This window comes from Notolepis coatsorum (genome assembly GCF_963971535.1).
Source record: "Notolepis coatsorum genome assembly, chromosome: 19".
NCBI classification, from domain to species: domain Eukaryota; kingdom Metazoa; phylum Chordata; class Actinopteri; order Aulopiformes; family Paralepididae; genus Notolepis; species Notolepis coatsorum.
The window spans coordinates 76,411,771-76,438,429 of record NC_140183.1 but is presented as its reverse complement, the minus strand read 5'-3'; the positions used below and the strand labels follow the sequence as shown (position 1 = coordinate 76,438,429).

The window sequence follows — 26,659 nt, the reverse complement described above, 5'->3', positions numbered from 1 at the left end:
AAATGTTGGCGTGTTCCTTTAAGTGACACAACATTTAGAGCGTTCAGAGATAGTAGCTCACCTCGAGGTTCTCGTTCAGAGATAGTAGCTCACCTCGAGGTTCTCGTTCAGAGATAGTAGCTCACCGTGAGGTTCTCATTCAGAGATAGTAGCTCACCGTGAGGTTCTCGTTCAGAGATAGTAGCTCACCGTGAGGTTCTCATTCAGAGATAGTAGCTCACCGTGAGGTTCTCATTCAGAGATAGTAGCTCACCGTGAGGTTCTCATTCAGAGATAGTAGCTCACCGTGAGGTTCTCGTTCAGAGATAGTAGCTCACCTTGAGGTTCTCGTTCAGAGATAGTAGCTCACCTTGAGGTTCTCGTTCAGAGATAGTAGCTCACCTCGAGGTTCTCATTCAGAGATAGTAGCTCACCTTGAGGTTCTCCAGGTCGGGTCTTTCCAGTGTCACCACTTGCCCCAGCAGCTGCTCCTCCAGCCCCACTGGAGTCACGGTGAAGTTGATGAGAGATGTCTGTGCCTGGAGCTCAGGGGGGAAGTGGGGGTTGGCCAGCTTGGTGTGGAGGATGAGCTGGAAGCTGCTGTTGTATTCACACTCCTTACCCCCGAGGCGAATGTACCTGGGTTACATGAGATGAACAGTTTTTCACTTCTTGGCTGAGTTCCTTTATTGCACCTATATTTTACACTATACACAGGTTGTTTAACATTGTATAACTTAACTATCATGGTCCTGATGAATCAATTAATTACTCACTTATTCATGATGTCATCAGTTTGCACCATTTAGAATATGGAAGTGACCCCTGCTGCATCGCTAATATTACAATGCTGATGTAGGAATACCTTACAGATATTGATTCCAACAAAAACCACAACAGTGATTTAAACTACTTATTTATACTTACTTATCAAAGTTAATGCGCTGTTGAATTATTTGCAGTAACTCATGACACATACTGTAGGGGCGCTGAACAAAAGTCTGGTTGCGTCAGAAGTGAGACGAGTGAGGTAGAGATAAATACAAACCAAGCAAACCATAAAAGATCAGACAGGAAGCAAACAGGGTCTTGAAGCAAAAAAAAACGTTTAATGTCCTATGCTTCACACGGTCTTGGAACTGTAGCCCCAGGGTGTAGTCGCTGTGTACACACTGGGTCTCGTTCAGCAGAATCAAGTTTCAAGTTTCTCAAGTTTCTTTAATAGTTGTCATACAGAAGTACAGAATACTTTCATACAAAATGCTTCTTACTGTTACGCTCCAGAGACTGTGCTAGACAAGATAGTATCAAATAACATAGTATAGCATGTAATTTAGAAGAAGAAAATGAGGTCACAGTGTTCGGTATAGACATATGTACAATGTTCTGAGTTACCATATAATATACAATACTATGCAGTGTACTAATGTACAGTACTATCTAGTGCAAAGCAGAAATGGGATGAGGTACAATTTAGGTACAATTTACAGTAAGGTGTACGAGTTGTAGTGCAATCCTTCATCAATAAATATAAAGTGTGGGGAGTGGGTGCTACAGTGTGTTTGTTTAAAGTGGGTGTGTGCTATAAAGTGTGTGGAGTGGGTGCTACAGTGTGTTTGTTTAAAGTGAGTGTGTGCGTGTGGATGTGTGTGCTATGTGCGTTTGGTGGTTGTTGTTGTGTAGTGTTCATCAGAATCAGACATTGGAAATGTCCCAGGACCGCTGCTTCCCGCTCTGAAGTTTTCCGGTTCTGTCGAAAACCCGACCAGAACGCCACCCGCGAGACGTCGGATGCATCGATTAGACAAAAAGATCTGAACTATCCCTTTAAATACAATTTCTGGATCCACATAAAGAATGTGATTAATTTTATTAGATGATACACTGATGATGATGATGATAATTATAAAGATTAGACCAATATCAGATGTGGTGGAACCAGATTTATCAATTATGATCGTAGACGGATCTTCATGATCAATAAAGGTTATAATAGTGAAACACAATAGCACAGGGGAGCTCCAGTAGCTAACCGCATATCTCGGCGCTATTTCTGCGTCGGGGAAAACCGTGCTCGTCACGGATCTGGTGGACACGAGTTCGATTCCCGGACCCGCCGTCATTTATCAGAATGTCTTCCCCTGCTCTACATCCCGTTTCAACCTGTTTCTGTCGGTCATGCTTGACCAGAAAAGCGATAAACGCTAAAAAATAAAGTTTTAAAAAAAGAAACACAATAGCACAAAGTACATATAGATGAAATGAGCTTGGGTTAAGAGGAGTGCTCTCATCAAGTCAAGTCAAGTCAAGAGTTTTATTTGTCACGGCATACAAGTATACAATGAAATGCGGGGGGTATTGTGCATAATACAATAGTAATATATAGTAATATAATAAGAATCCAATAGAACGACATTGTGCAATAATACAAGTAATCAGAGTAGAGTAGTAGTGCAATACACTGTTAGCTACGGATGAGGCACTGGGTCTTTATGTACACTGCTATACAATGCTATTATACAATCTCAAGTTATACTATACTATTCTTAAAGTGACCTTTCCTTTTGTAAAGTGACCATAAGTGTGAGCGTGTGCAGCATGAGTGTGTGTATGCTCATGTTAAAGTGGCTGCTAGTGTGTGAGCGTGTACAGTGTGTGTGTTGTGTGTGTGCTCATGTGTGCTTGTGTGTGGAGAGTTCAGTGTTCAAGGCTCTGATGGCCTGGGGGAAGAAGCTGAGCCGAAGTCTCTCTGTCCTAGTTGCTGGTGTTCGCAGGCGTTTGCCTGACCGCAGCAGCTTGAACAGGCTGTTGTTGGGGTGGTGAGGGTCTGGCCAGCTGGGAGAAGGGGACACTGAGCTTAAGAGTAGAGAGGGATGGGGCCTTTAGCCCCTTGGCTCTCATCAAGGTGTGCGATTTAAGCTATTGGGACAAACAAAATGTATTCCTCCACACAGATCATGTAGAGCAGGGATCGGCAATAGGCGGCCCGCGGGCCGACATTGGCCAGCCAGCAATAATTTCTGGCCCGTCAGATTATTTTGAGAATATGATATTTATTTTACGCGCAGGAAATATTCACTCGGGACGCCAGGGTGTCTTTTATTGTGAAGCTGTATCTATCTACCGGTAGTCATCAATAGCACTATAGCCAATTGAAATGCTAGAAATGGTCACGTGGACTGGGAGAACCAATGGAATAGTCCCTAACGAACTTTCACATCCGCGTTCGAGATGGAGCGAGTAACAAAATGTGTTAAAAAACAAAACAAACATCTTTGGATAGGGAAATGCAACAGGGAAATATAACGCTTCTTTTAATAAACAGGAGCCATACTTAAAATACGGGTTTATTGCAACAGGTCGGTGATTCTTGCGTGCCGAGCCGACGTCCTCTCTGCATAATATGTGGCGACAACAACAACGAGGAAATGGTTGTTATTACAACTGTGTTCAAGTTGGCAGATAAAGTAGCTGCATTCAACGCCAATCTGGAATTGGAGGGCGGCGAGTGGATATGTGACATGTTTCAAACATTAGCAGGGATTTTGGAGGACTGAACAACAAACAAGGTATGGTGAGTCGTGTTTTCATGCATTCTGTCTTCTGATCTGTTCATCACCCGCCGCGGTGATCTGCAACAGCTGATCTGCTGTTCATGAATGAATGAATGAAAACTTTATTTAACAGATTGCAGAATGGGTACAATACAGTACGGCGCAATACACACAATTGTTAAGCTGATCTGCAACAGCTGAGAGCTGTTCATGAATGAATGGATGAGTGAGAACTTTGTTTGGCGGATTGCAGAGTGGGTGCAGTGCAGTGCGGCGCAGTGCACACGGTTGTTGGGGGGATGCAGACCAGAGAAAAACGTTTGTCTTTTTTCAATATCAGTATATTAAATTAGCCATTGTTTTTGATCCTGGCCCGCCAAGCAACGGCTTGGGGAAAATCTGGCCCGCGGCAAAACCTAATTGGCGACCCCTGATGTAGAGAGTAGAGACCTCCAAATACAGTGGCGCTAGAGCGGAATTTATACTCAAGCGTCAAAGTGGCGCAGAGGGTAGCGCCACTAGCACCCAAAGCCAAGGACCCTACCGGCGAGGTCTATAGACCTGTTCGCTGTATACAAACATACCGTGTTCGAGCCAATCAGCAATACCAACTGAGTCACGTGACTAAGTTGCCTCCTACTGTACCTGCCCGAGCTGCTGCGCTAAAACAGTAGGCCTACTACAGGGCTCTATGGAGAAACCATGACACTCCCTGACTAAAATGAGTTTCAAACTAAAACGGCTGGATGTAATTTAGCCAAATCAGCATGGCTGTGAGTGTGAGTCTTTCACCTTTTGCATATCTAGCTTTGGCATGGATTGATTGTTTACATTTACATTTAGTCATTTAGCTGACGCTTTTATCCAAAGCGACTTACAAGTTCTGTACGACAAGTCATCAGGAAGGGTACAACTCTATCAGCTGAGTAACAATGTTCATCAGAGTGTTGCATGCTACAGTGTAGGTTAGTTTATTAGGACAAGTGCATGACAGTAAGGTTAGTTAGGGTTAGATTTGTATTTATTTTTAATCTTTTTTTGAATTTTTTTATTTCAGATAATGGTTGAAGAAGTGCGTCTTTAGTCGACGGCGAAAGATTGGACGGGTTTCGGCTGTCCTAACTAGGGTGGGTAGTTCATTCCACCATTGTGGGGCAAGGACTGAGAATAGGCGACTTCTCTTTGATGACCCTCCCGGAGCTTGGATAGGAGTAGGTCTGAGGCGGCCAGAAGATGCAGAGCGTAGGGGTCTTGAGGGTTTAGATCGCTAGCATGGCTAACAAATGCAAATATATAGTAATCTGCCCCGTTGTTCTGACCAGGATTACGTTCCTTTTGCCCCCTTGATGAGAGTCTGACGTATACAGCGAACAGGTCTATGTGCAGCTGGACAACAACGTAACCCTGACGATGGGTAGGTATGATGGTCGGAGCCCATGCAGAGGTACAATTCAGCCTTAACCGGCAGATCCAACTTATACCAACTAGATCAACTTCACACTTTAGCTCATTGTCACTTTGAAAAAATAAAAACTCTGTCTCCATATGTAACCATGGACAAATAATCTGGAATAAAATATGAAAGATTATTGCCCCAGCAGCCAATATTTATCTGTTCCTGCATTTCAATTAAATTAGCAGTGGCTTGACGAACCTGGTGGCTTTTCATTTTTATCTAATTACCCCTGGGATGTCAAGCGAGGGGGCTCCTCGCGGCCCGGGTCTGGTTCAACTCTATATCTTCACAAGGCAGGAATTAATGTACTATTGATAGAACCATTACTCCACCAAATTAAAGTCCCTGCTGATGGATTGGCTTGTAGTCTTCCGTCAGCCATGAAAGGAATAATTAGTATTCATTACTTCACACTCTACAACATTCCAATTATTAATGAAGTTCAGCTGTGGAGCTCCGGCAGATCCATCACGGCTGCCCCAGCAGGGGTGGATTAATCACGGGCAGAAACAAGTGCGTGGGTCATCTACAAGGGATAAACTTATAATCAGATTTACCGTGATGAATTGTCAGGGGTCGACAGACAGCCCCTCGTCCAGAGGAAGCTCGGTGGATGTCCCGCTAAGATGTTTCGATTTTAATTCTCGGGAGAAGAAAAGATGTTAAAATATTTCTCTGGTGGATGAGGATGTCGATTTATGGTATTTTTATTTATTTTTTTCTTCTTCCCGTATTTAGTTAGTATCCATTGTATGGAATCTGCTAGATGTAATATGCTGCTTGTTCAGGGTAATGCTTAGTAATTGAGCAAGGATAATCATTGAACAGCTGTGCTAGTGGTACTGAAAGGACTATCTCTGGGGATCGGATTAATTGCTCCATTGATTAAGGCCTGATGCAGAACAGTGACTACATTTGCTAGTACATGTAGCCTAACATGTGTTAATAATATATCCAATTTGTATACAGCTATATATAATATATCGAATTAATGCCTCAACTGTACCTCCATGGCCCCAATTCAATTGAAAGAATTCATATTTGATAATCAACAGGAGAATATTAGGGCTTGTACAAAGCAACTCCTGCCTCTGCTTCTTCAATCAAATTATTATCATTATTTTAGTTTTTTAAGGTATATTTCTATTAGGTTACAATCTTCTGTACATGACAAAAGGTTACGTTATCACTCCAAGTCAAACCTAGGTGTGCATCATGTGCACTACAAGAATTGTTATAATCCGTCTGTGACAGTGGCTGAGGAGGTTGAGTGGTCGTCTGGTAATCAGAAGGTTCCCGGTTTGTTTCCGGCTCCTCTCGTCAGTGTGTCGAAGTGTTCTTGAGCAAGACACTTGACCCCTAACCTCTCCCAACTTCTCCAATGAGCAGGTTGCCACCTTGCACGGTTGCCTCCGCTGTCGGCGTGTGGATGGGTGAGGCCTACGTTGTGAAGTGCTTTGGATAAAAGTGCTATATCTGTATATCTATGTTTATTTACCATTTAAGCATGACATGACAAATGTAGAGTTGAAAATGGGTTTTGAAATCCTCAAAAGCACTGTTTACTTGTATTTGTGCCATACATGTAGTTATTGTGATAAATCCCCAAGAGAGGCGCATACTACCTTTGGTTTATTGAATATATAAATGATCATTCAAAGTATTCTAGTATGCGGACATCTTGGTAGGCAAGAAAGAGGTGATTGTGATCCACTGCCAGGTGATTATCATTAAATGACGGTAGCCAACAAGCTGTGGCATTGTGCCATTTTGGTTGGCAAAGAACGCTATGAGAACACCATGAATACCAATATAATGCTCCATTTCAATAGTAAGTTTAAGTCAGAAAGTCATAGTCTGTTGAATCCGGTTGTAGCTGCTGAGTAATGGTTAAACTCACAAATATGCAGGTTTGGCTGTCGGTTGACTTTTCTATATGCCATGATGATTACAATAGAATACACAATATATAAATGCAGTCCATTAAGACCACATTCTAATATTACCATGATGATGACAATATGATACACAATATATAAATGCAGGACATTATAGCCACATTCTAATTACCATGATAATTACAATATAACCACATCATTTTGGTCATAGTCGGTGCATAGTTTTGGTGTCGTTATGAGTTAAATCCCAGAAGTTGCGGTTTCATCACTTTCCTTAGACTTTGACACAAACATCTAAAGTATAATCATACCTACAGAAACAGGACACCGCTCATAAATACAAGAGTTAAAGATTTTAAAAGGATAACGAAGTAACACGCCTCAAACGCGGGTTACGTGCTTCTCATGTAAACCGCCAGCAAAGATATGATTTCCATAAACCCAGTGACTGTAGTCAGTCATGTAGTCAAATATGTTCACTTTCCGACAATCCTTCATTATTCCATTCGCATATCGCTGTATAAATGAACGAGGTGAAACGCTGACAAATCACCTCCGTGCATAAGGATCACCGGAGAAGATTTAGCTGGAATTGAGTTTGCGATAGTGATTAAGGACCATTGAGTTTAGTGTGTGGGTTACTTCCCCTCCTCCTTGTGGGAGAGATGTAAAGTCCTCGCAGATAACAGCGGGCTGCCCACAATGCGGCGCTTTACACTGAGGAGTCGCTGTTTATTATTCATCGCACATAAAGAATATGAGCACACAAATATACATCCATCACCGGGGGCCTTGAGAGGCCGATCGATACGTCGGCCTCGGGGATTTGGGAACATGTGGTACAAATGCATCTATAATCTGAGGAGTGGACGATGGTAACGCGCTCAGTCATGTGCCCCCGGTGTCTCGGCGCTCGCCGGGAGTCAACCACCTGGCAAATCGGCTCGCATTGTTTCACACCGCAGACACATTGAGACGAGTCGTGGGCATATCGACTCGCGTATCAACGGACACACGGAACCGTGGATTGATTGAAACTGAAACTGTGGTTTGCAATGGGCCCTGTGTTAACATGGCTGTTTTGCAAAGCCATGATATTGACTGTAGTTGAGATTGTGGCTTCGGCTATGAATCGGAGACAAATGCTTTATTGGTTTGGGATTTTAAGGGTGGATTTATGACCGCTGCCAGTTAGAAGTTGAACGAAACGTACCGTTGTACGTTTGACACTGCTTGACCTTACTCCTAGAACCCACCTCACCCCTGCCCACTTTGACAACCTAGGATGGCTTAGAGTAGACGACAGAGTACAGCAACTTGCAATGGGCCTGGTCTACAAGATACACTACACGACCAAGGTACCCATGTACATGACAAAATACTTCCCAAAGGTCAGTGAATACCACGATCACAACACCAGAGGGAGCTCCACAAATCATGTTAAACCCAGATTCGGCTCAAACAAGGGACTAAACACATTTCGCAATTATGCCACAACAATGTGGAACGCCCTACCCAAAGCTGTAAAGGAATGTGAATCACTACCCACTTTCAAAAACACTCTCAAAAAACACCTAAGGGAGACTGCAACTCGAAACTGGCCCCTGTAAATGTCCGAACACAACCCCCTCCAATGTACAGTAAATTACCAAGTATGGTCTTGTCAATAATCCAATGTACAGTTTTGTTTGTACAGTTGTACAGTGTCCCCCACCCACCCCTCCTACCCAACCCCCCCCCCCCACCCAACCCCCCCCCCCCCCCCCCCCACCCAAACCCCCCCCCCCCCCCCCCCCCACCCACCTCCAATGTACAGTCCCCCCCCCACCCCCACCTACCCAATCCAATGTACAGTTTCTACGTCAAATGTATATACTCTTTTTTTTCTGGACTCTTTTTGTATCACAAACAGTACTGTAATTGCAAATCTGGTATGTCATAAATGTATAGATGTAGCAGTACTGTCTATCTGTATGTCATGTATGTCATATATGTTACGATGAATTGAAAATGGGGGACCCTGATGTAAACAAGACGAAAGTCTTTCTCTGGTCTGCATCCCCTTAACAATTGTATGTATTGAGCTGTACTGTACTGTACCCATTCTGCAATCTGTTAATAAAGTTTTCAATCAATCAATCAATCAATCCAAAGTGATTTACAAATTGTGAACAACAAAATCAGCCGGATGGGGAACATCTCTGGCAGCTAAGGGTCAGTGGCATCGTTTGTCAAACAGTGTCGAACTTAAGTGTTACTCGAGTGTATAGTAGTATAGACATATGAGCATGATAGGTAGTAGTATAAGTATAGTAGCATAGTAGTAAGGCACATCAAAAATATAAAGAAGGTTATTTATTCAGATATTATGTTGGCTAATTTGCCGTTATGTTTGCTACTGACCTTCCTCTTTTAATGGTGTTTTTGGCCAGTAAAGGTTCCAGGACCGGATCAACTTTTTCTCTCAGGTTCTCTATCAGCACCGTCTCACCACAAGCCAGGGCTCGCTCAATCACATCCAGGTACCTACACATAACAACAACAAAGACAGGTTCAGGTTCAGAGAAAACAGCTTGAAGATCCTCCTGGTTCATCTTAGCGCCGCTAAAGTGAGTGATTATTAACCCTTCTCACCCTCTCTGGCCGAGCTGCACCACCCTCAGCTCTGGCCCGTACCGGTTTCGGATCCACTTGACGCCCTGCTGCTGCGGGTCGACCATGAGCGGCCAGCGCTCGCTGGTGGCCAGGATGGCGGCGTTCTCGGTGGACATCCGGTCGTTTGGCAGGCCCTGGTTGTGCCAGGCAGCCAGTGTGGCATCGTCTGTGAGCATGAGTACCGGGTCCAGGCCGTCTGTCATGGGTACGAGAACCTGTGGGGAAGGGGGGGGGGGGGGGGGGGGAGGATGGGAGAGAGAGAGACAGAAAGACAGAGAGAGGGAGAGATGACATCACTCAACTCCAAGCTCTGCTGGATGTATGGAGAGACACAGAGAGATGACGTCACTCCACTCTATGTGGAGAGACGGGGGCAAATGCATAGATGATATACAAAGTAAATATACACGTTTGTAGAAATAGATACAACACTCTCCAACAGTGATGCAGGCGTAGAAAAAGCTATATTAACTACAGTTGATGATCACAGCAGCATCGATAATCACCCATGTATTTAGAAATACTATTTGTATGCACTTACATACAGTATATTATTCAGAATAGTATTATTCTGCTTCACTTCCTAAAATAGACCCTGTCTTCATGTAACTATCTTTACATATAGTTAGATATAGTTTATATCAGCGTAAAACGGTGGATAAACTCTATTTCTAACTCACCTTTTAATTGAGAAGTTGAATGGGCTTAATGTCCACCCTCTCATTATAAAATGGTATCATTCCTTTTTAACTAAACCGTACACAGCGGGTCAGTGTTAACGGCACTCTTTCAGAATCTAGAACCCTGAGCACTGGAGCTCCCCAGGGTATAGTAAGTTCACCTGTGCTTTTTACCTTGTATACGAACGAGTGCAGAAGCATCTATCCTAACAACCGCTTCATAAAATGTTCTGATGACACTGCCATTTTTGCTCTAATTAAGAATGACAGTGACCTAGCTGACTATTATTCGGAAATCCAGAGGTTTTGTAAACTGGTGCGACAATAACTGTCTGGTTTTAAATGTTAAGAAGACTGAGGAGATGGTGTTTGACCCCAGAGGTGTTGGGGACCACAGGCCTGTGGTCATCCACACACAGTCCATCTCGCAGGTCTCTTCATATAAATATCTTGGGATTTTTGTCGATAACACACTAACCTGGAACACCCATGTAGATGTTTAATGGTCCTGTGTAGCAGACTACAACAACGACTGCACTTTCTACGTCGCCTTAGAGTGCATGGTGTAGATCAAAAATGTATGTTACTTTTCTACCAATCTGTATTAGAGAGTCTCATCAGATACGGTATTACAGCTTGGTTTGGTAACCTGTCTGTACAATTAAAGTCCAAACTGGTCCGTCTGATGCAGACTGCATGGAAGATCATAGGGGTGAAAGGTCACCCATCCCTGCAGTCTATTTTTGAACAGGCTACTCTAAGGCAAGCCAATAGAATAGTCTCGGACCCCTCCCATGTCTTACATGCCGAGTATGAGCTACTGCCCTCTGGGAGGAGGTTTAGAGTTCCACGCTCTCTAGATTAAATAGGTTTAAAAAACCCTTTATTCCGATTTCAGTTAAACTTTTAAATAGTGCCAGATATGAATGAATGAATGAATGAAAACTTTATTTAACAGATTGCAGAATGGGTACAATACAGTACGGCTCAATACATACAATTGTTAAGGGGATGCAGACCTGAGAAAGACGTTTGTCTTGTTTCCATCAGGGTCCCCCATTTTCAATTCATATAGACATTTATGACATACACAACATACATGACATTTATGGCATAGGGACATATAGGTATTTAGTACTGATACATTTGTGACATAGGCGGTATTCAAAAATACAGTACTGTTACCCCTAGATCCTGACAGAGTATATACATATGATGGGGAGGGGACTGTACATTAGGAGGGGGTGGGTGGGTGGGAGGGAAATATACATACGGCGGGGAGGGAATATATACATGCGGTGGGGAGGAGACTGTCTATTAGGAGGTGGTGGGGGTTTTGGGCATTTACGGTGGCCAGTTTCGAATTGCTGCCTCCCGTAGGTGCTCTTTAAGGGCGGTTTTGAATGTGGGCAGGGATTCACATTCCTTTACAGCTTTGGGTAGGGCGTTCCACATTGTTGTGGCATAATTGCGAAACGTGTTTAGTCCCTTGTTTGAGCCGAATCTGGGTTTAACATGATTTGTTGAGCTTCCTCTGGTGTAGTGGTTGTGGTATTCACTGACCTTTGGGAAGTATTTTGACATGTACATGGGCACCCCGGTCGTATAGTGTATCTTGTAGACCAGGCCCATTGCAAGTTGCTGTACTCTGTCGTCTACTCTAAGCCATCCTAGGTTGGCAAAGTGGGCAGGGGTGAGGTGGGTTCTGGGGTTCAGGTCAAGTAGTAGTCTGACCAGTTTGTTTTGTGATGTTTGTAATTTTGTTTTAAGCGCCTTTGAGGTGCTTTGGTACCATGAGGTGCACGCATAGTCATAGTACCCTTGAATGAGTGCTCCTGCCAGAGTCTTCAGGGTATTCTTGTTTACCAGAGAGGAGATCCGGTACAAGAATCTAGTTCGTTGGTTGACTTTTTTTATTACATTGGATGCCATTTTGTCACAGGAAAGATTTGCCTCTAGGATGGAACCCAGGTAGGTAATTTCGTCTTTCCTTGTGACAATATTGTCACCCACTGTAACTGAGAATCCGTCGGTCTTGCTGAGTTTGTTATTTGAACCGAAGAGAATGGACTCTGTTTTGCCCATGTGTAATGATAGTTTGTTATCAGCGAGCCATATGCAGATTTTGCCTAGTTCCGTGCTGAGGGTTTTTTCAACCTGCAATTTGTTCTTGTCAGAGACCAGCAGGGCTGAGTCGTCCGCAAACAGGAACAAGTTGCAGTCACAGGCTGACGACATGTCATTTGCATAAATTAGGAAGAGTAGCGGTCCTAGTATGCTTCCTTGTGGAACACCACAGCTCACTGTGAGGGGGGGGGATAGAGTACCGTTTACCTCTACCATCTGTTCTCTCCCCTCCAGGTAGGATTGCATCCAGCTCACTGATAGGCTATCAAAACCAATTGCTTTTAGCTTGTCCATTAGAATGGAGTGATTGACAGTGTCGAAGGCCTTTTGTAGGTCCAGCATGACCATGCCGCAGTATTTGCCAGCGTCCACCTCTTGTTTGATGTGGTCGTTCAAATAGAGGAGGCATGTGTCAGTGGAGTGGGACGTTCTGAAGCCAGATTGGAATTCGTAGATTAGGTTTTTTTCCGCCAGGTACTTTTCGACCTGTTCGTAGACTATTTTCTCCATGACTTTCGAGATGGAGGTAAGAATAGAAACAGGGCGGTAGTTGCCTGGGTCTAATTTGCTGCCCTTTTTGTGTAGAGGGGTCACTCTCGCAATTTTGAAGTCCTTGGGGACGTGCCCCTGTCTTATAGAGAGGTTTATTATGTGTGTGATGACTGGGGTGATGGCGGCTGCTGCGTCTCTGAGGAATTTGGAGGGGATGTTGTCATGGCCAGTGGCCTTGTTAGGTTGGAGGGCGCTCAATTTTTTGAGTACCTCATCGGTTGTTACCATTTCAAGTTTGAAGTCGTCTTTGTGGACCCCTAGGTTTTTGTAGTATGCTACTATGTGTTCTACCCCATAATGCCCTGAGTGGGAGGGTAGTTTGTTTACCAGTGTTGTGGCTATGTTTGTGAAGAAGATGTTTAAGTAATTGGCTACATCCAGCTTGTCTGTGATGAGCGTGTTGTCCGTCTTTATGTTTATGTTTGAGAATCTGGTTTTAAGTTTTTTATTGCAGCCTAGTTGATTATTGAGTAATTTCCAAAGTTCGCAGGGTTTGTTTTTGTTTTCCTCAGTTTTGTCGTTGATGAAATTTTTTTTTGCGGTTCTGATCATGGTGTTTACGTCATTTCTTAGTCTGTTTCTTTGGATTTTTAGTTCAACCACGTGGGCTTGGAGTTCACTGTTTGAGCTTTTGGAAAGCTTTGTCTGACTTTTATGAAGTTCAGAGCATTTTTTGTCTCTGGTTTTCATAGCGGCCAGTATTTCAGTGTGCATCCATGCCTCAGCGCGATTTTTAACCCTGGTGGTTCTTATCGGTGCCATGTTGTTGAGTATTGCTGTGAATTTGGTTTTGAATCCAAGCCATGCTTCTTCAACCTGTGTACCACTGAGCTCATCTGACCAGTCCAAGCTCCCCAGTTCTAGGTTAAAGGCCTCTCTAGAGTAAGTTTTGAGGTCTCTAGATGTGACTGTTTTGTGACAGCCGGCCTTCTGTTTTAGCTTTTTGCGGGTACAGAAAATCATATAATGATCACTTAACCCGCATGCTATCACCCCTTTACTGGAGATCATGGACTTGTCAGAGGTCAAAATGAGGTCAATGGTGGTTTGTGTCGAATCGCATACCCTTGTGGGTTGTGTGATTAGCTGGCTGAAACCGTGCAGGTCAGAAAATCTACTGAAGGCCTTGAAGACGGGTGCTGATTTACGCAGCATATCCGTGTTCCAGTCCCCAATAAGAATTTTTTCTACCCCCTCCACCCCAGCTAAACACCCATCAAGTGTGTCATAAAAGCCACTCTGTTCTGGTGGTCTATAGATTGTGCCTACTAGTACTGGTTTCGCCCTGTCTAATAAGATTTCAATCCAAACAGTTTCAATTTCATCATGGTTAAGGTCAGTACGGTTGATGTATTTGGTATCCTTGTGTATATACACACAGACGCCACCTCCATACTGGTTCCTATCCCTCCTGACTATTGAGTAGTTTTCAATTTCAATCTCTGGATCCTGTACAGATGAGTCTAATTTTGTTTCTGTGAAACACAATATGTTAGCCTTACCGTTTAAAAACAACTGTTTGATTTCAGCCAGTTTAGGTCTCAGGCTATTTGTATTTAGATGAAATATGTGAAGTCCATTTTTGCTTGTAATAAGATTGACGTCGTCACAGTTGAGGTAACTCTGTTCAATTGTGTCCTGTCCTGTGGTGGGGGGAGGGGGGGCGTTGTTGCTGTTTGTGCCGTGGGTAGGGAGGGGGGGAGGGGGTGATGCTTTGTCCTTTGCTGGAGTCTGTATTCCTTTGTGTGAAAGCCCGCGATGTGGGGGGGGGGGGGCTGGTTGATTACAGATATGTCTGATTGTACTCCATTGTGGGGGAGGGGGGGTGCCTTTTGTCCTGGCCTCGGCCCGGGTAGACTAGCTGGCATGGCGGCCTTGGCGGGGCCAGCCAAGCTAACCGCCGGGTCCTTGGTGACCTTGATGTTCCGCGCCGCTCTCCCTTTAGCCACTCGCCGAGTCCGCTGGGGCTTCTGTGAGGGTATGTCGCCGCTTGCTGGTCGGCTGGTGCAACTGCTGGCTGAAGCGTCAATTGCGTGGATGCTGTTGATCTCCGGCGCCGGTGTGAGGAGCGATGCCTCGCTGTTTTGTCCCCGCGACGTGCTGGGCGCCTCGGTTGTGAACCCCGGTTCCTTCCCTCTCGCTGTGGCCTCTCGTGGGTTCTTTTGCAGAGGTGGCAGAGGAGGAATGTTGCCGTTGATCATGTCGTTAGCCGCAGTATGTGTGGGTAGCCGTTGATCTGTTGTGCTGGCTGCTGCTTCTTGGGTCAGCAGATTTGACTGATAAAGGGCAACTATCGAACGGATATTTGGTTGTTATATTATCGTGTATACTATAATATTAATATTATATTATTTGTGTATACTATTCTAATTTTGTGTTGCCAGACATCCTGCTGTGCAGGTACTTTACTGTATCTTTTATATTGTGTATTGTTTGGAGTCAGTTGTGCTGTGTCATGTCTGTATGTATGTATCTGTGGCTGTAGTGGGTGTAAGCCCAAGACAAATTTCCCAGCTGATGGGACAATAAAGTGACTCTTGACTTGACTCTTTCACAAATACAATGGGGTAACCCGAGTTTACTGGTGGGTTTATCCTCCACTATCCCTGCATCTCGAAACACTTTGTTATAAGATGGACGTGTACCTTTTGAGCCCGCAGGAAGGGGATCCAGGTACCATGGAGAAGCTCCACGCGGTACTGCCTGGTGAAGTAGCCCACGTATGAGACGTACGCTGAGGTGAGCAGCACGTCCCCGCACAGGGTCTTCTCCTGCTCCTCGTACTGGACCACCGCCTGGGACCAGCGCTCCTTCTCTGCCTGAGACACACGGACCAACCAAGAGTCCTAATGTTAAAGCACCGATCTGTGATTTTCTGAGAATATCAATGCGGGGTCTATTCGATTAGATTAGGTTAGATTCAAATGTATTGTCATTATACAGCACAAGTTTGGCATCCAACCAGAGTGCAAATGTAACAGTAAAGTGCAATAGTAATATACAATGTACAGGTGATTAAACTGGGTATAAAATATATAAATTAGTACTACTGAGTATAGTGCTAATAAGATGTATGTACAGCGTTGTAGTATTAATATGTACAGTGATACAGGTATAAAGACACTATGGTAGTAGTCATACTGGCCAGCAGTGTAACTAGTAAGAGTAGGTAAGGGATATAAATAGATATATTATCTACAGATTATGTAAAAAGGATTATATGCAGGTATGTACAGACAGATGTGGATATATATATATACAGTATACAGCATTATTGTACATGCTATCATGCAGAGTTATATTCAAGGGTATACGTATGTATATAGAATAATTCATATATTAAAGGTCCCCTATCTTATAAATGGCCTTTTCCAGTGCAGGTTTGCATTGTTTTCTAGCAATGTGGGGTTGTACCAACACTGACTAGATGTGAAATCTCTACCCAGTCCCGTTTCTTCAGTATAGCTGAGGCAGGAACCTCCCCCACTGAACTAAGACATTCTGAATTTACGCCAATCTGTGACGTGTAAGAATACGTGTTAGAACTCTGATCTGCCACCGCCCGCCCACAATCAACTGTGATACGTTTATATGAGCAGCGAGTGGAAATAATGCAGAAGCGGTTTCGACAGCAGAGACCTTCAGCTGTTCCACTCTCTCAGCACTTCCTCAAAAGTGTTCGACAGCATAGCTCCAGAGTGCTTATAAATCCCAGCTTTCCCCTGCGCTGTTTCTATGTGCAGTGAAAATGTCAATGCTTCTAAATAAGCTGTGCAATGCACCCTTGTAACGTTAACTTAATGTTAGCCGCTAGCTAGCCAACCCAATCACACACAGAGAAGACACCAGCTTCACTAGATAAAATGGGTAGGAGTGATTCGGGGACTTGGAATTTGGAAGGGCAGAAAGTGGTGCACCAAAGTTCTTGATTAAAAATACAAAACAATGAATTTTTTTGAAAAAAACCTTACAGATGTGTTCCATAGACTGACAGGAATTGTGTAAAATTGCCCAAAAAGTGAAAAATTAAGCAAAATATGAGACCTTTAACACTTTCGCGGCCACTGGGATCCGTCTAATCTCACTCTATAAGGCCAGTTTATCATAACAACCTTTCATTGCGCGTGAGGCTGTTTGTAGAGCTAAATCTATACTTTATATTATTGCGATCTGTCCATTGTCATTGTCAATTGACACTATAAACCGTCCCTTCAATATGCCTTAAATAAATAATCTTTTCATCAATACGTTCCCATTTTATAGCGTTGTGAATATGAATGTTATACCGCAATGTTCTGGGGTATTTCCTGGAAGGCAATATACAGGGCGCTAAGCTAATAACGTTAAATCGAATGGCGTTTCGGCTATACACAAGCTCGAGCTAAAACTCAGAATGCATATTATCGGTATCATGGTCCACCATGAATGCATGAAAGGGGGAGGGGGGGCGGGGTACGTCGTTTCTGATTATTGATTTCCAATAACGGCATTAGCCTCATTCGCTGATCGGCTGGTTGCTATCAAAGCAAAGCACGATCGGGCTGTAATTTACGTGAAAAAGCTCTTACCGTGGGCCGGTTGGATCCCAAAAAGGATTTCCCAGTTATCAATCACCATCTGGTAGATCGATATGTCCATTGGCTGATGCTATATTCCTCTACTGCATACTGAATTCAGCGTCCCAAAAAATATTCCAGGCTACATGCTACAGGCATAGCTTCAGGCTAACAAAAAAGTCCACCCATGATGAAAAAAATAAAAACACAGGTCTGTAACAGGGAACACTGCATTATCGAGACAGCGCCCCTACGAGGATCTGGCCGGTAATGCACTTTTCCGAATCCCAAGAGTAGGGTAAATCTGCAGTGCTGCTCGGTGACATTGAGTAGGATATTACAATGGAATAAAAGCCAAAACAACCTTACCACGTATGTATACGTGGTTGGCCACGGATGTGTTAATATATATATTCTTGAATAGTTTGATCTGTAGATGGAAAACACTTCAATCGAATGTGTACAACAAATACAAACAAAAACAAAATACAGCAGCTATAATTAAAAACCCATATTTACCTGTCACCAAGTGTTAGTCCTTGTATCAAGACCTCAGTCTATCAACTAGAGCAGGGGTCAGCAACCTTTTTGACATGGAGAGCCTGTTTGAAATATAGTTGTAACTAGTGTGCCTCAACAATATTCCATGCATCGTAATTTTTCTTTCTCATAATCAGGTATTTTTAATGATAATTTTTACATTATTACATCATTATTGTTATTGTTATTATTAACAATATTATTATGATGGTTGTATCAACCCTAAATCTGAGTTGGGGGGGGGGGGGGATGCAATGCAGACAAACAGCTGCATACAGTGCGACCATTTCACTCACATTTGCCCATTCATTTTTGGACACATCACACTCAAACGTGTACGTGTGCTGTCATAGCTCCACTTACAGGCCTAATGTGAGGTATATCGTGTAAATAAGTTTTGATTGATCGCAAGACTACACTGTAAAAAAAAATATAATAATAAGTTACCAGAACTTAAAAATATTGAGTTCAGTTACTGTGCATTAAGGTTTTCAGTTTTCAATCCATAATAAGTTAACAGAAAAATAAGTACACAACCACATTATTTCAACCTAATAAAACTATGTTTATTGTCATTGTTTTAAGAACACAAGTTGACTTGGTAATACTCACATTTTGAGTAAAAAAATGGCTTTTAACATGTGCAATGTTCAATGAAATAGAAAAATAAATAATGCAATTTGTTGATTAATCCCACTGGTCACAATGGTGACCATAATAATGTTTTTGTTATAAGGCTCTGCAAATGTTACTGAATGATGTAGCAATGTATTTCCAGCTAAATTGAAATAATAAACAAATAAAGGGTCTCAATTAAATATGTGGTAGTAAAAAGAACCTGTGGGAGGATTTCAACAAGATAAATGCGACAACAGTGCAAAATATTTCACTAATATTTCACTAATATTTTTTTTTTTTTTTTTTTTTTTTTTTACTGCTGCCCCGCGTGCCTAGGGTTGCTTACCCCTGAACTAGAGGATGAAAACGTGGCTCGATTCTTATATTATTTTTGGTGGTGGAGCTACCCAATTGTTTACGCGTCGATCACTGATTGGGCCTTTAATGAATAGCGGTCTCATTGTAAGGGTCAACCACAGCATCTGTGATAACAGCAAAACAAACTGTACACAAAGACAAATGATCGGAACAAGCGCTAAACGATGAGCAGCAGACTAACCTAAATGAAATAAAAAATAAATAAACAAAACAGCTGGCCAGCCAAGCTCAAAATATTTCAAATCAAAAGGACTGAAACATTGATCTACCGCGCGGTGAAACGTGTTGACCGATGTCCCACCCCAGCTATTAAACATACTGACGCGAAGTGCGAAAGTAGATGACCGCAATTCCCCTTAAACCGGCTTTTTAAAGTTTGGCTACAGATTCATTCAGCATCAATTTAGCATCCATTTAAACCTTCAATACTTTGACTGTGACAGCCCAACAACCATAAATCACACGTGACATTTCCATGCAAGGGGGCCGTGGGTCCAGAATATGTCGCATAATAAATTCCCAGACAGTTAAAAATCACTATAATTTTACTCTAATGCATTATGGATTGCCTGTAATATCACTCAGTCTGGGGTGAGACGTTGTTAATTTCCAACAGCTGTTGAGGCTTTGAGGTAAGTTAATGATTAAATATAGACGGCCTGATTTATTAGTCTAAACGCTATTGCTTCCAGGTCAATGGCATAAAGACAAAACATTTATCTTGATATGCTTAAAAGCCAAGCTGTTCCATTAGAGCCACGTTTATTCACCGGAATAAGAAAGTTGAACGTGTAGAATGGCCCAACTGAAGGAGAGAAGGCTATTCCGATTGTTATTTCACGTTAGCAAATGTAATGATTCTAGATATTGTTTTTATGAGGAAAAAAACATGAGCTTCTGGCCCTAAGGAAAAGTTGCCTAATTTTTTTTAAATTCACATGAAAAACAATGATTGATATACCATGTCACATTCGTCCAAATCCCATATGAATGAGTAGATAATTTAAGGCTAAATCTGCAATTTTGTACACACACACATGAATATGCACATTTCCTAAGCAGCACGCACACACAAACACACTCGCACACACACACACACATGCACACGCTCACACACACACGCACACACTCACACACAAACAAACAGGGCCAGTCTGCCGCCCAGCTTGAGTGTCGAGCTGCTTGTGTATATCGCCGTCTCCCTTCCCTTCTCCCCTTGGACGTTGTTCAGCAGCCAGTTGCCCAGTTCAGCCATGCGTCCTCTGTGGTCCGTCCCCCTCTAACCGTCTCCTAAACCCCCAATATGCTGCGGAGCCCAGACCGCGAGATCTCCCTCTGACTGAGCCCTGTGCTCACACTGCCGACTTCACCGGGGCCATAACAACTTCCTGGTCAAGATTAGCGATGCAGTTGGATAACCAGCACCTCTCTCTCTCTCTCTCCATGCACACCTACTATGACAGCTCACCCTAACGCCAGGTAACGGCTACCCTGGCATCGCCCGACCCACTCTCTCTCTCTTGTTTCAAAATGTTCTTATGTACCCCAGTTGCTATTGCATGTACTTATTTGTGTTTCATTACACATATTATGTGCATGCTTACCAACTATTTCGCCTATTTTATAGCAACACTACTATCACCGACATCTAGGAAGGGAGATCCCCCCCTTGAACGGCCTTTCTAAGGTGTCTCCCCTCCACATTGCCTGTGGTGCTTTTTTCCTATTGCTAGGTTTTTAGTGAGTTTTTCCTTACCTTCGCGTGGGGTATGTCTTGCATTTATTTATTTTAGGGCTGTCAGTTTATCACGTTAATTAGATTAATTAATTACACAGCAAATTATCATTATGAAAATTAACTCAAAATGTATTACAAAAAAAAATTGTTTTTAAAAAAAAATTATAATTTTTTTTTTAATCTCATTCATTCCATAAGAACGTAGAATACACATTTACAGACTTTTTTTATATGGTCCATTTGCATGTTCTTGGTATCTGATTCTAGGGACATCTATGGATCTCAGGGAATGTATTCCCAGTGTCAGAAATACTGTGTCTGTTACTAGGCTTGAGTAAATTGTAATGAACCAAATGAGAATATCAATAAAAAAATGTTGATCGTTGACTGTGAATAACAACATGCTCAAATTGACCAGACCTGAAAAATCTAAGCCAATTAATAAATGGAAGATGATTAAACAGAAGGTTTTGTAGATACAGTACTGAATGCTGCCATCCGGACACATGCTATTTGAAATATGATTATAGAATATAGAATATCAGGCATAAAATGGTTATGCGATTAAAAAGTGATTAATTAGATAAATGTATTACAAATCCTGTAAATAATTAGATACATTTTTTTTAATCGCCTGACAGCACTAATTTATTTTACATTTTATTTGGGATTTCGTGGTGTTTTTTTTGTTTTGTTCTTGATTTATTGTGATGTTTCTTCTTGACTTTAACCTCTTAACTGGCACCGACCCTGATTGGCTCATGCACATCCGATGCACGCTAGAGGTCGCCAAAGTAATGTGTCGCGCCGGTGGGCAAATCGTCCTCAAAACGTCCCGGGCCGGGTCGGTGCCAGTTAAGAGGTTAAAGTCAAGAAGAAACAACGCGACACATTACTTTGGCGACCTCTAGCGTGCATCGGATGTGCTGCATGAGCCAATCAGGGTTCTAGGTGAAAAGTCACGAGCGAAAACAGGAAGAGAAAAAAACGCCAAAAAAAGTCTGCAGTCCTCAAGTTCAAGTTAAAAAATTGCCACTTTTCTCTGCGCCAGTTACAAGGTTAAAGAAGACGTGTCCGGCCCATGGGGACATTAACGTGTGTTGTCGGGCCTTATACAAACACATTTGAGCAGTCTTTATAGGGCCTTTTTACTAGGCGGATATTATGTGTCAATGGGTTAAAGAAGACGTGTCCGGCCCATGGGCACATTAACGTGTGTTGTCGGGCCTTATACAAACACATTTGATTTGATTTGTTCCGTGTACCTCCAGGCCCTTGACCAGCCGGTTGGCCAGCTCGATGGTCTGGTTGGTGTGGGTCACCTCCTCCTGGCAGCTGACTTTCTCCGCTGTGGCTCTTTCAAACTGAGCTGTAAGATTCTGGAGGTGTGCATCCAAATCCTGAAAGAGACGAGAGAGACGAGAAGAGAATGCTGTGTGGGAGATGTTTGTGGGAAGCTGGGTTCAGATGATGAACGATGACGTTCTGCTCACCTCTAACTTCTTCTGAACAGCCAGCAGTTTGGCTGTTGCCGTTTCAAGGTCTGCGTTAGCTTGTGATAAAGCCTGCCTCTTAGGAGCAACCTCGCAATAAACCTAGAAAACAAAACAAGCAAATACAGTACAATGGAAATAAATGAGCAGATATCATCAAACATGAACAAATAAAGCTGTGCCAATTAAATTTAGATGCAGTTCAAATGTTTATTAAATATTAATAAAACAAATATCTAGGGGGTACTGAATGGACCGTGGAAATGTAATTATTTTCTAGGGGGTACTGAATGGACCGTGGAAATGTAATAATGTTCCAGCTGTTCCTTTCTGAACAGAAATGTATTTATTGGAAGTATTGAACCAATTAATAATATAAGTGGATGTTCAGCTTTGAAATACGCGGAAAAAAAAATTCAAGGTATTCGCAAGTCCCTCTACATACAGTATTTGAGGGCTGTGCCACCTGACTGATTTTGAGTTGGGGAAAAAAACATTCCAACTGTTTCCATATCAGTCATTGCCTGCTTGCACTGCCTTGCTGTTGGATAGTGAGAAGTGCTCGCTAATAATACATGTTGTTTGTATGACTTTATTATTTTCATTTCAAACTTTATTTAATCTCGAAGGATCATTGAGAGCAAGCTTTCATTTACAATGACGTAACACAATAAATACAAGAAAAGAACATATAGAAACAGAAAGTCAATCAATTAAACATTTCAAATAATTAAAAACAACTGCAGACTGTGGTGAAGTGGTTTGCTATTCAAGATTTAAACTGACCAATAGATACTAATGAATTGAGTGCATTGCAAAAAATGTTTCTTGGACACAGAAGCTAAAGTCAGATTTTCCTAATACAGTGCAAACTCTAGGAACTTTAAGTGTAAGCCAATCACCAGAGTGAGTATGATCCAGCAATAATGGCCTTATACAGAAACAGATGCCAATGCAAGTCACGTCTCTTTGCCAGAGAGGACCACCCTGCCTTATCATAAAGGATACAATGATGGGTCCCATAACTGTCACCAGTGATGAAGGGCAGAGTGATATACAGGGTCCAGAGGCTTCAGAGTGGAAGCAGCATCATGTCTATAAACTATGTCCATAATCCAGCAGTAGGGACTCACTGATACAACTGTCTCACTGCCAATACCGTTTCTGAGTACTAAACATTAAGTATCGAGTACCAATACAGATCCAATGCTTTTACTGAACAGTACAGATTTAGGTTAACCATCTGTAGTATGGTAGTGAAAGGTTAACCTTCTGTAGTGTGGTGGTGAAAGGGGGGCCCTTTGCGCACAGATTTTCCAACACAATAAACACATGTGCATGCATGATGAAAGAGTAACATCACGCATCGACTGTGATATTGACCAAATGGAAAAACACAGTGCGTGGGAGGCTCTCTCTCTCTCTCTCTCTCTCTCTCTCTCTCTCTCTCTCTCTCTCTCTCTCTCTCTCTCTCTCTCTCTCTCTCTCTCTCTCTCTCTCTCTCTCTCTCTCTCTCTCTCTCTCTCTCTCTCTCTCTCTCTCTCTCTCTCTCTCTCTCTCTCTCTCTCTGAGATGGTTATGTCTGGTTGTGTGCTCTGTCGGCAAGTGTCTGCAAGCACTTATTTTTTCAGCAAATCACACCCTGAGAAAGGGATGTCATCTTATATTTGCGTTCTAGAGATTGGAAGTAAGGAAAGAAGTAAAGAAATGTCACCTTGGAGGCGGTTAGGTGGCCGAGCGGAGATTGCGTTCGTCACCAACCCCGGAGCTGTGAGCTGGATTCGCCTGTTCGAATCCAGCTCACAGCTCCGGGGTTGTCACCAGCTTGGCTGGCCGTCTGCACTAATACAATTGGCTGTATTAGAGGGTGGGAGAAGCTGGCGGGGTGGGTCCGGGTCGTTGTAAACAGCGACTCCTACAGTTCGGTCGGGGCGCCTGCTAAGCGCGGATAGGACTCGAGGGGGATAGTGTGATCCTCCCACACGCTACGTCCTCTCGATAAGAATCCGCGCTGCCAGGTGAAAAGAAGCGGTGATTGGCTGGACGTGTGTCGGAGGAAGCACGTGGTAGCCTCCACTCTCCCAGATGATCTGACTGTGGGGGGTAAGTGCGCAGCGACCAGGAAGGGACTGGGAATTGGCATACGACTAACATTGGGATGGGAGAAAATCGAGGAAAATGGAGGGGGAAAAAGACCAATAAAAAAAAAAAGAAATTTCACTTTGGAGTGATATTTAGCCCCTTTCCCATGAAGCTAGTACAGTGTATGATATGCTTGGTATCAATGGATTCCTTGCAATCATTTGCAATTGTAAGATCATGACGATCAATGGGGCAGTCTAATGGAAATATAGTTCACTTTGAGATTCATATTATGTTTGAAATAGGCCTAGTAGGCTAGTTTTATTTCATTTAAATAACTTGATTGATTGATTGATTGATTGAAAACTTTATTAACAGATTGCAGAATGGGTACAATACAGTACAGCTCAATACACACAATTGTTAAGGGGATGCAGACCAGAGAAAGACTTTCGTCTTGTTTACATCAGGGTCCCCCATTTTCAATTCATCAAGAATTGACATTCTTTTTGTATCTGTATTGTATCTTATATTATGAACAAGACAATTCTATTTAAAATACGTAAATATATACCTACCTTGTTTTATTCAATGTGTAAGTATTATTGGTAGCCTACATTTAACATTTCTTTATGAAAACAAAATTGAACAATAGTCTTCAATAGAATAGTCTTGAAAACGGAGGGATGGGGGGGGGGGGCTGTCTCTTAATCTGGAATCCTAATCTCCAGACTACAGACTGGTGGAGTAAACCCTCCTGGACTTCACAGACTGTATTTCTCATTTCTCAAATTCGAAAGTCAAACTCCAAGAGGGCGCAAGGGTTGTGAGTAGGAAGAGCATCGGGAACTGACCCTCTCAATCAACAGAATCAAGTCAGCTGTGCAGCACCTTGGATGATGTTATTAAATACCTTGAATAGGCCAGAAATTGCATAAAAGCATGAATGTGGGTTTATAATAAACCACATGTTCTGCATAAGTATATACAATAGGCCTAAATAAAATAGCAGGTTACATGTTAAGGAATATAATTTTATTTAATAATAAATAATAAAGTTTACACCAATGGTGGGAGCTGTGGGCTGTGTAGTTTTATGGTGCGTTCACGTTAGGTGGGAAGAAGCGGAAGAACCAGCTTCCGACTGGGAAAAGCCATTCACGTCAGCCTCCTAGTGGTAATTCCTACTAGGTCATATGGGAGTTTTTTATATACCCCGATATCTCCCACTTCGCGTCCCGAAATGCGGAAGTATCAACCATCATGGCAGCAAGCTTGACGGCGATGTCGGCAATACAAGGTAAATACAAATCAAAATGATCACTTTGATCACATAATCAGAATAATACAATCATACTGCTGTACTCTTCATATGAAAAACGAGCTATACTTGCTGCTGTTCGTCTACAGTTGATTTTAACGTAACTTGTTAACGACTTGTAGCAATAGGTTAGCAGTAGGCTAAGATCGCCATCTTGGATGTGGGCGTTTCCTCGAGTTCAACGCGTGAATGCTTCCTAGTTGTAGCAACGAGATGTCATCTGGTTCGTCCGCTTCTTCCCACCTGACGTGAACGCACCATTAGCTCGGGCTGCCCTTTGCGCACAGATATTTAGCACAATGCACACGTGATGAAAGAGTAACATCAAGCCCCCCCCCTCTCTTTCTCCCTCTCTCTCTCCCTCTCTCTCTTCCTCTCAGATCAACAAATAGGCAATAGCAAACTTAAATACTTAGCTAATAAACACGGCTCAGAATGTCAGTAAAAAGTAATGGTGTTCTACTGAATGTAATGATTTTCTACCAGGAGCTTTCATATCGAGGTGTTGAGATGGTTGCGTGCTCTGCAGGCTACATGTTACGCAATATAATTGTATTTAATAATAAATAATAACATTTACACACATTTGTCTTTGTTTTCCACTGTATTCCACCTCCATGGGTAATGATTATTCAGGTAAAGCATTGTGTTGGGAATACATTTTAAAATAGAAAAAAACTACGATGAAGAAACTTGAATCGTCACTTTCACTTTCGATTGTGGGCAATTCCCATTGGGTGAAGTTCGCCAAGCTACGGACTTGCTAAAAGTCTGCATAGAGAGCTCAAGAAGTCTGCATCAGAACCCTCACAGACTCCATGAGACAACCCTCTGGCCTCCCAAGCCTGTGAGCCTGCAAGTCCACACCAGGGTCGTCCTGTATCGGGGTCAATATTCTTCTCCATTACTACAGTCATCCAGTCCCCGCCCCCTTTCTTTGTCTCAGATAAGTCTATAAGTTGACCTGACAAAGAGGCAGGGAGCTTGACCCAAAGTCAAGTCATCTACCAAAAACTCCTAAACTAATTGTAT

General features: G+C 42.7%; 1 protein-coding gene across 1 annotated transcript in view; it reads right to left on the bottom strand.

Moving 5' to 3' along the window:
• Positions 1-26,659, bottom strand: part of LOC311246560 (dynein axonemal heavy chain 11) — a gene marked incomplete at its 5' end in the record, with an annotated part of 186,316 nt that overhangs the window by 33,582 nt on the left and 126,075 nt on the right. Inside the window, 6 exons of the mRNA XM_084336710.1 lie at positions 414-618; positions 9,291-9,413; positions 9,522-9,757; positions 15,547-15,720; positions 21,997-22,131; positions 22,225-22,326. Coding sequence (XP_084192836.1) covers positions 414-618; positions 9,291-9,413; positions 9,522-9,757; positions 15,547-15,720; positions 21,997-22,131; positions 22,225-22,326 — 975 coding nt within the window. The remainder of the gene's footprint in view (positions 1-413; positions 619-9,290; positions 9,414-9,521; positions 9,758-15,546; positions 15,721-21,996; positions 22,132-22,224; positions 22,327-26,659) is intronic.